General features: G+C 64.2%; 1 protein-coding gene across 1 annotated transcript; it reads right to left on the bottom strand.

The window, feature by feature from the left end:
- Positions 1–4,318: 4,318 nt before the first annotated feature.
- FZD9 (frizzled class receptor 9) lies at positions 4,319–6,511 on the bottom strand. The gene has a single exon (XM_049803359.1). The coding sequence runs from the start codon at positions 6,470–6,472 to the stop codon at positions 4,721–4,723; it is 1,752 nt and encodes a 583-aa protein (XP_049659316.1). The 5' UTR covers positions 6,473–6,511; the 3' UTR covers positions 4,319–4,720.
- Positions 6,512–10,136: the final 3,625 nt, after the last annotated feature.

Below are 10,136 nucleotides of genomic sequence, written 5' to 3'. Positions count from 1 at the left end.
CTGGCTTGCCGCGAGTCCTTTGCAGGTGCCCTGTGTTTGTGGGGGACTGTTTGGGATGTTTCGCCTCTGCCTTCCCCAGAGGTCCCATCAGGCATGATATCGCTGCCTGCCAGAGGGAGGATGGAGCTGTGGAGCAAGGGATCAAGGGAACAGCGAGTCTGGGTCAGGTCAGCTTACAACTCTGAAAAACCATCTTCTAGTCCTCCTGCTCAGGTTTGGTTATACCATACCCTGAGCTGCGCTGGGGTTCCTGGTATCGCAGCCAGGTTGTGCCATGCCCTCTGCAGCCCAGCTGATGTCACACACCACGCTTCTTTCCAAGCTGTGCTGGGCAGAAGGTAATGTGCTAGTGTGGACATGTGTGTTCTGAGCTGGCCCTGTTTATCATCATCCCCAGAGACAAGGGGAGGCTGTACTCTTCCCACCCCTGGACAGGGGGAGGTCACCAAGAGATGCAGGAGCAGTCCTTTCGGTCCCTTGTCTCCTGCAGGCTGCTAGCGTGACACTTGTCCTCCTGCCACAGCATGCAGGGTGGCACTGGGTAGCTTTCCTGCAGGGAATGCAAGGGGGTGAAGGGGGAGCTGAAACATCTCTGCTCTTTCACCCCAGCATTGCCTGGCTGGATGGCCATCAAAACTGCTTCCCTTGTTTCATTTGTGTGTGTTTTGCAGCCCCAGCCTTGTTGGCTGGAGCTCAGAGATCAGCAAGGACCATTCCCACTATGTCTCTAAAAGCAGGACTGATCCCTAGCAGCCTAATGGGAACACGCTGGGCATAGTGAGCTTCAAAGGCAGTAGAGGCTGGGGAGGTGATGAACTAGTGCTGATGTACAACCCATTTGTTATCTGTGAAACAGATGTGTTGGCTAAAGTTTTGCCTGTGTTTCTGCCAGTGCTGCACTGCCAGGAGGGTGATGGTTTCCTGGGTGTCTTCCTTGTCCTTGCTTAGGAGCTGAGCTGGGAGTGCTCCAGCCAGGTTTGTCTCTGCTGGGCAGAGGAAACCCCTGATGGGTTTGAGGGCTTGAAGGCCCTCGGTGATGGACAGATGCTGCCTTCCTCAGAGAAGCCTCAGCCCCTCTCCACAAGAGGTAGTTTGGCTTGCTGGGCATGCAATAGGACCTGGGTGAATCAGTGTGTGACTCAAGCTGGGATGTTTCCAGGCCTCAGTGTGGAGACTTCAGGCCAGCATCTGCTCTGAGACCTTTTCGGAGACTTCCTTTTTATAGCAGCCCCTGCATGGCATTAGTGTCCTGTGCAGGGGCTATAAATAGCTGTCCCTGTGCCCTGGCAGGCAAGCATGCAGGGCTGGTGAGCAGCCGTGGCCCTGCTGCCCACTGGCATGGTGAGCTGGGGGATGGTCACTAGCCTGGCAACACCTGCCATCTCACCGGGGCTGGTCTGTGACAAACCCCGATGGGGCATCTGTGTTTGCTGGAGTTCCAGCATGGCCTCAGGAGGGGGCCACAGCTTGGTCCCCCCTTGGCTTCCTCATGTCTTCATCATTAATATTAACCAATTAGTAGTCTGGGTAACTTGGGATTTTTCGCACATTCCCAGAGCACAGTGCCTTTCCTTCTGCTACTCAAAACCTGGAGGGAGCGTTCTGCCTTGTGAGGGGGGATAATCTTCACAGCTCAGTGAGTGCTGGGGGGCACTAGGTTCGACTGCTCCATGTTTAGCTGGACTGCGACCTTGGGCTGTCTGGAGCCTGCTCTCACCCAGTGGCAGCCCCGGCTCAGCTTTGGCGGCCCTCCCTCCCTCCTGGGGACGGGCAACCATGGCAGCAGTGCCCAAGCTGGGGGGGCTGCTCCTGCAAGGGACGGGGCAGTGCTGAGCCCTGCTTGCCTCTTGTAGAGGCGCTTCTGCAGCAGCCCCAACCCTGCTGGAGCCAGGTGTTTGGCTGCCTTTGGGGCTACTCCAAGTAGGATGGTGGGGATGCAGGGATGACCTTGGGGGTGGGGGGATATGGAGGAAAGCTGAGCCACCACTCACCCTCCCCCAGCGCAGGGTTGAAAACGGCTGGGGCAAGGGGACAGCTGGTGGCCCCAGCACAGAGCCCTTCCAAGGGGCAGCTCCAATTCAGGGCAGGCTCTGTGGAAAAGCTGTCTCCCCAGCAGGGCCAGCTGTGCCTAGCACCTCAGCGCCGGCTTCCTCCGGTGGAGCCGGCTGGGCTGCCGGGACTGATAGCGTGTGGTGGTCGGGCGCCAGTGGCCCCACTGCTGCCCGATAGCTGAGGCCCAGCGGGACCAGTTATCTGGGGAGCGCCTCGAGAGGCAGCAAGTTACTTGGCAAGTGCTGGGACATGTGCATGCCCCAGCACCATCGCTGGGCCGTGTGTCTGGGCGTGCAAGCCAAAGGTGCACCGAGCTGGCTCAGGGCTCAGTGCCACAGGGCTGCCTGCCTGCAGCCCGGGGCGAGGGGGTCCGGCACACAGGCTGTACGCCTGGCACAGGGACACGGTCCTGCGCCCCCCCTCCCTGGGCAGCCCCTGCCCTGAGCTGTGCCCGGCTCCCCTGGCTGGACTTTGGAGCCTGTCCTGCAGCCAATATTGACTCTCCTGCCCCAGGTCACGGCCCTTTTATCTGCCCAAACAAACCCTCCCGTGGCAGCCAGGGGAGCCCACGAGGCTGTGACGCCCCCCCCCCCCCCAGCAGTGGGGACCAGGTGGGGTCCCTGTCCTGGCACCACCACCAGCCCCAGGGAAGGGGCTGGGTGCCCGCCAGCCCAGCCAAAGGCACACCTGCCTCCCAGCATCCCAAATCAGGCGTGAGCCCCTCAGTATGTTCCCCCCCCCCCCCCCACCGACCGCCAGCACCTCACAGGCAGTAGGAACTCCTTCGCACCTCAGCTGCCCCGCTGGCTTCCAGGGGAGGCAAAGGGTTTTCTCAGATCAGTCACTTGATCCCACCACCATCCCGGCACCCCCAGGGGTGGTGGGGCGGGGAGGGGGAGATGGCCGGATGAAAGGCACTTCGCCTCGATCACGGCAGCACAAAGCCCTGGCACAGCACAGCAGTGGGTTAGAGGCCACCGAACCCAGCACCTGCTGCCACCTCCGGCAAAGGGCAGGGGGGTCTTGCACCTCTCCTTTGGCTGCAGCCCTGACATGGGGCTCTGAGCTACAAGGGCTTTTGCTGGAGTGGGGGCTGAGGGGTGTTGGTGCAGGCAGGCAGCGGGTGCTCATTTGGGCGCTGAAAGGAGGGTCCCTCAACTGGCTTGTTGCTTCCTGGGCAAGAGGGATGGGGGACCCGGAGACCCTCATTGAGGCCCGGCACTGCCCCAGCCTGCGTGCTGGCTAGTTAATGAGCAATTAGATGATGGACGAGGCTGAGCATCACCAGGGCTGCCTGTGTCCCCGCTACAGCCCCCTGCCTGCCACAGGACTCGTGCTGCCTGTGTCCCTGCCCACAGCCCCCTTGCCCACCATGGCACCAGGGCAGAGCCCATGACTCCCCCCCAACCCCCAGCACTGGGAACCCACTGCACATCCCCAGGAGAAGCCAGACAAACCAGCCTCACGAACCCTCTGCAAAGATGAGCTGCCCCCCCCCCCCCGCCCCCGCAAGGTGTCTCGGGGCAGGGTGGGCAGCAGCCCCCACTGCTGAGCTCCTGGCAGAGCCACCCTGCCCAGGAGGACGGTGGCAGCTGCCACCGCTGCTGGCCTCGTGCCCCGGCCAGCCCGCAGCGAGGACAGCCCAGGCTCCCCCTGCCAGCCCCGGCGACACCAGCTGAGGCTTGAATTTCCCTCCGGACAATGGGGAAGGCAAGCTGGGATTGTAACTGGAGCGGGGGATAAATAAAGCTGCCCAGAAGTTTCCATTACCCGCACCTCGGGCTTCTGCGTGGGACATCAAAGCTGAGCCCTCTCCGCCCCAAGGTCCTGCGCCCCCAGCCCATCACCCCAGCTCCCGTCCTGCTGTGCCCCGGGTGCCAGAGCACCGAGCCCCCTCGCCTGGCACCGAGGCCCCAGCAGCCGATGGCACTGACGCAAATCACCTACAGAGCGCAGAGTGGAAAAGATGATTCGTTAGCGTGACAGCACAAGAAAACCCTCCTCCTCGGCTGGGAGGCAGCGGGCGCCAGCACTGGCCCCGGGGAAGCCGCGGGGGGAGCTGGATGCAGGGACCCCCCAGTACCACACTCCTGCTGCAGCCGGCAGCACCCCGGCACAGCGCTCTCCCCCTCTTTCCACCAACAAGATAGCCCCCTGGCCCCAGCACGCATCCGCCATGGGGACCATGGCCCCAACCCGCTGAGCTGGGGGGGGCTTCCGTGGGGCGGCTCTCAACCCCCTCAAATTCCTCCAAATAGCACCAGGCTTGGTTGAAATAACACATCCAGGGTTTATTGTTTTTTCCATTCCTTGCAGCTAATGATTAAAAAAAAAAAAATAATTCTAAAATAAATTACAGAATTAAATAAACACGGACTGGATTATTCTCCTCCCTGCCCCGACCCCGCCAACCCCCCAAAGAAAGCGTTAGAAGAGTCACTGGATTTGGCAACGGCAACAACAACAAAACAACCTCTAGGAAAAAGCAGCTACTTGTCAGGGTCAAGCAGAGCCGGGGGGGGTCCCACGGGCCTCACCACCCCAAACCAGTGTGTGTCCCCACTGCCACTCAGCCTCTGCCCTCGCCCCCAACAGCATCCCCTCGCCCCTTACCCGTGAGGCCGGCTTCCCCCGGCGCGCCATCCCCAGGGAGGGGGCAGCCCCCACTCTAGACGTGCGTCGGGTTGTCCAGATACGGGTCTGTCTTGGTCATGTGCAGCATGACCGTGGGGGCTTTGTAGTGGCAATGCACCCCGCCACAGCTCACCCCGCTGCAGGGCTTGCCCCTCGTCCTCACGCTCAGCTTTCTGTTGCACAGGCTCTGCCAGGTCTGCAGCGTCTTGGAGCTCCACACCCACACCCCGCTGGTGATGCCCACCACCAGCGACATGAAAATCTTTAGCATAAAGATGGCCACAGTGGGCACCGAGGCCTCCAAGGAGCAGTTGGCAGCACGCCGGCCCGGGAGGTGCAGGCAGCCGCGCTCCAGGGCCCTGAGGTTCCAGTAATCCACATTCAGCCGCTCGTAGAAGTAGCAGACGATGACACAGGTGGCCGGGACGGTGTAGAGGATAGAGAAGACCCCGATCTTCACCATCAGCTTCTCCAGCTTCTCTGTGTTGGTGCCGCCCGTCTTCATGATCTTCCGGATGTGGAAGAGGGCGACGAAGCCCGTGAGGATGAAGGAGGTGCCGATGACCAAGTAGCAGGAGAGCGGGATGAGGACGAAGCCGGTCAGGGCACTGACATCCATGCTCCCCACATAGCACAGCCCCGTGAGCTCATCCCCTGCCACCTTCCGCATGGTGAGGATGACGATGGTCTTCATGGCCGGGATGCCCCAGGCAGCCATGTGGAAGTAGCTGCTGTGGGCCTCAATGGCCTCGTGCCCCCACTTCTTTCCAGCAGCCAGGAACCAGGTGAGGGTGAGGATGACCCACCAGAGCGAGCTGGCCATGCCAAAATAGTAGAGGATGAGGAAGACGATGGTGCAGCCCGTGCTCTCCAGCCCCTCCTGGATGATGTAGAGCTCGCCATTCTCCCGGTCGCAGGCAATGTTCTCGGCCCCTGCCACCGAGCGGATGATGAAGGCCACAGAGTAGACGTTGTAGCACATGGAGAGGAAGATGATGGGCCTCTCGGGGTACTGGAAGCGGTGGGGGTCAAGCAGGAAGGTGAGGACGGTGAAGGCGGTGGAGACGAAGCAGAGGGTGGACCAGACAGCCATCCAGATGAAGGCAAAGTCCTTGTCCTCCCGGGACCAGTACACGTCCACCCCGGGGGAGCACCTGGGTGCGCAGGAGAGGCTCTTCTCCACGTACTGGAACTTCTCGGGGTTGTCGCAGGCCCCCAGGCCGTTGGGTCCCCGGCCCTCGGCGGTGCCCGGTGGCCAGGGCCGGGGGGCCACGGGCAGCATGCCCTGGCCCTTGTGGGGCTCAGCAGCTGAGGCGTTCTCGGGGGCCTCCATGCAGAGGGCGTTGGGGTCGTTCTTGGTGGGCAGCTTGCCGCAGTCGAGAGACTCGGGCCAGCCGAAATTGAACTGCTCCATGATGGGGACGCACTTGTGGCGGGCCTGCTCGCACATGGGGCGGCAGGCGGGGATGCTGGCGCTCACCTGGTCGGTGCACATGGGCGCGTAGAGGGAGCAGAGGAAGAAGCGCAGGTGGACGTGGCAGCCGTACTCCACCAGCGGGGCGAACTCGTGCAGCTTCAGGGCGGCCTCGCGCTGGCTCTCGTGGCCCAGCATGTTGGGCATGCGGGTCAGGTTGTACCCGATGCCCCGGCACATGGGGATGTCGACGGGCTGGCACCGCGCCGCACGCCCCCGCGGGCCCTCCAGCCCCCCCAGCTCCAGCCCGCGCCCGGCCGCCGCCAGCTGCCACAGCACCGACAGGGCCAGCCGCAGCCGCAGCGCCGCCATCGCCCGGCCCCGGCCTCGGCCCCGGCCCCGGCCCCGGCCCCGGCGGCTACAGCGCCGCCATCGCCCGGCCCCGCCGCCCCCGCGCCCCCGGGACGGCCGCTCGCTCCTGTGGCTGCTGCTGTCGCTGCTGCTGCGGCGGCGGCGGCGGCGGCGGCGGCGGCGGCGCGCCGGGGCAGCTCCCCCCGCCCGCGACCCCGGCCCCGGCCCCGGCCCCGGCCCCGGCCCCGGCCCGCGCCGCCCCGCGCGCCATGCGGCGGCGGCCCCGCCGAGCGCCCCGCGCCGCCCCGCGCCCGCCGAGCCCCGGCAGCGCCGCGCCGCGCAGCGCCCGCCGGCCGGGACGGCCCCGCCCCGCCCCGCCCGCGGGGACACGCCCCTGGGGCGGGGCCGGACGGAGACACGCCCCTCCGGAGGGAGGGAGGGAGGGAGGGGAGGGGCGGCGGCGGCGGCGGCGGGACACGGCAGCGGCGGGGAGACCCGCACCGGCAGCCGCAGCCGCACCCCGATCCGGGACCCGCACCGGGACTGCGACCGGGACCGCGGCCACCGCGGGGCCGCCGCGTCGGCGTCACCCGGCCCGCGCCCCCCGCGGGGGGCTCCCCTCCCCCCCCGGGCGCGGGGCACCCACGGGCGAACACCCCAACAGAGAGCCCCCACGGGGTTACCTCCCGCCCAGCCCCCACGGCTGTGGGGCACACGCACAGACACCCCCCATCGCAGCCCACACCTACCCCGACCCCCCCCGCCCTCAGCCCCGACACCCCCCCGCACACACCCGCACACCCCCGCACCCCTCCGCACTCCCCCCCCTGCCCCCGCCCTGCTGGCGCACACCCAGCGGGCACACGCAAACACACAGACACGCTCCCCTGTGCACATGCGTGCACACGTACACGCGCACACACACACGCAGACGCACACCCCCCAGCCAGGCACAGCACATCCCGTAGCCTTGCACTCCCGTGGGGCCAGCCGTGTGCACTGGCACACGTGTGTGCACACCACCCCCCACCGCCTCCCCCCCAACACCCGGGCACAGGAACACGCGTGGCCTCGCCGGTGCCCCAAACCCACCGGGGTGCTGCCGGGCCCTGAACCCTCTCCCCCAGGGGCACCCGCAGCATGGCGGCGTTCCGGGGACGAGTGGCCGTGCACACGCGGGGGACGGTGCACAGGGCACAGGCGGCTGCGGGGTGCACACGCACATCGGGGCTCACTGACACACGGTAACTGCTGGGCTGGCACTGCCATGGCAGGTCGGGGCAGACCCTTGGGAATCCCCTTTCCCACAGGCTGGCGGAGCGATGTGCCTCAGCTTGGGGACAGAAAGTGCCACTTTGGTCCTGCTGCTGAGAACTGGGAAACTCACATCATTGCCGCGGTGCACCCGTGGCCCGTATGGAGTAGAGAGGGTGCCTGCACCCATGGGGTTTGGGCGCCATGGCGGGACAGTGGGGACCATGGGAGGTGGCTCAGCCCCAGCACCCACAGTATGGGCTGGTAGAGCCGTGTCCCTGCCCAGCACCATCCGTCCCCGGGCGTCACCCAGGGCTGGTGGCAGGGCAGGGTGCCCCGTGCCCATGGGCAGAGGATGGCAATGCCACCCACTGCATATATGGGAAAACCCAAATAACAGCACATGCTGATGGCTGATGTGCAAGGCCAGGGCAGCTCCTTGGTGGTGACACAAGTCAGCATGGCTGAGCTGGGGCTGCCAGACACCGAAATCCACTGTCCCACTCGCAGGGTGACAGATGTGACCTGTGCCGGGTGCAAGGGGAGGCAGAGGGTGCCTGGCTGGAGGAGCCAAGAGTGCCCAGGCCAGCATTAAAAACATGCTGGGGGTGGCAGCAAACCTGGTGACAGGCTTTGCTGCCTATGCCACGCCAATCCAACATTTGGCTCTGGGGTGCTGGCACAGGGTGCTCCATGCAATCCCCAGCACCCATTTCTGACAGGGGGTACCAGTGGCTCGGTGGTCCCATGGGCAATCGGGGAAGGGTCCCTGGGATGTCCTGCCAGGAGACCTGGCACCCGGTGCCTGTCTGGGCTGGCAGCAGGTGCGGGCACTGGCTGGCGCCTGGGGGTCCAGGCGCCGCGCCGTTCCCAGGCATTCCCACAGCCCTGTGACGACTTCAGTAACAACATAACAACCTGTCAACACAGCTCCTAATTGCCAGCCGCATACTGACACCCCAGCCATACATTATTTAAACATCCCCGATTCGGCGCTATAAGGAAATTCCATGGGAGCCACTTATCGGTTATTCTAACGGTGCAGGAGATAAGCTGTCGCCCTGGAATTTCCCTCTAGCATGGGGTGACTGCTCACCCAGCTCCAGGGCCCTGAGAAAAGGGTTATTTGGGGTGCTGGAGGGGCCTTTGTCCCCTTGGCCATCAGCTCTGCGTGGGGGGGTGTCCCGAAGAACACTGTCTCATGTGCCCAGGTGACATGGAGCAGTGGCCAGCTTCAGGGGACTTCGCGCCCTGAGTTAAGGCCACGATCCTCCTCGTGTACTCTAAGAAATGGATGTTTGTGGGTGTTTTGTGCTGTGGTGCAGGTTTGGGGGCAAACTGTCACCCATGGATGAGCTGGCAGCCGCAGCTCTGTCTGCTGCGGCTGGGATGGAGGTGGCACCCGTGGGATGCGGGGACCTGCCCCTGGGGTCCCTCATCCCATCCACCTCCCAGCCCCATGGTCCGTGTCCTGCGTGGGGTGAGGGACGCAAGGGTGGCACTGCCACTGCTCCGGGGCACTCTGAAGCCCAGCTCCTGCCACCAAGGCTTCCCTTTAGGGCACGATTTGCTAAGGAAAGCTTGGAAACATCACCTGGAAACACCCAACTGTCTCAGAACACAGGTCTGGCCGCCCAACGAGGGCGCTGGGCAGGCAGCAGGCATGGCAGGGCCCATGGGCAGGGGCTGGATAGGAGCCCAGGGTGCCAGCCCCACCATCCCGGCTCACCCCCATGGGTGCCCTCATACTTCCCAACCCTGCTGCCTGGGCTGCGAAGGGTTAAAGAGGGGGGCGGGGGGATGACACAACTACAAACGCACAAATAAATGCCTTTTAATTTAATTTTGCTTTAATACGTAAAACTGTTGCTCTTGGCAGGAGGCACCGCAGCCCAGCCAAGAGCAACACGTGGATTTTCGGAGTCAAGGGGCTCCTTTTAACATAGAGAGCAGCAGCCGCCCCTCATTTCTGCCCCGCACCCTGGGGTGGCACCCTGGGGTGCTCCTCCCCCCACCCTGACACCCTCCTTGGGTGCTCCATGGGATGCCCAAACCCTACCCAAGCCTCAGGGACCTGCAGTGGGGACAGCAAAGGACCCAGGGAGCCCTTCCCAGAGCTTCATCCCACCCGCAGCAGTGGGCAGGGAGGTGCCACCAGCATCCCAACCCTTGGCCAAGTGTTGCCCTTTGATTGCACCACTGCCTGTGCCAGCAACCTGCCCACCCTGCCCACACCCCTGGGGTATGCCAAGGGCAGCTGGGGAGGGGACAGCACGATGCTTGCCACTGGGCTGGGGACATCACGGCCATGCACAGAAGCTGAGATCTCCAGCAGGTCTGGAAGCCTCGCAGTGAAAACAAGAACACCAGGTAGAGCAACACAGCAGATTTACAGCCTTGGAAGTGGCCCTGGGCTGGGAATCCAATATCA

Source organism: Accipiter gentilis, chromosome 6 (assembly GCF_929443795.1).
Source record: "Accipiter gentilis chromosome 6, bAccGen1.1, whole genome shotgun sequence".
NCBI lineage: Eukaryota > Metazoa > Chordata > Aves > Accipitriformes > Accipitridae > Astur > Astur gentilis.
Note: the sequence above shows the minus strand (reverse complement) of the source record. Positions and strands in the feature narration are given on the sequence as shown.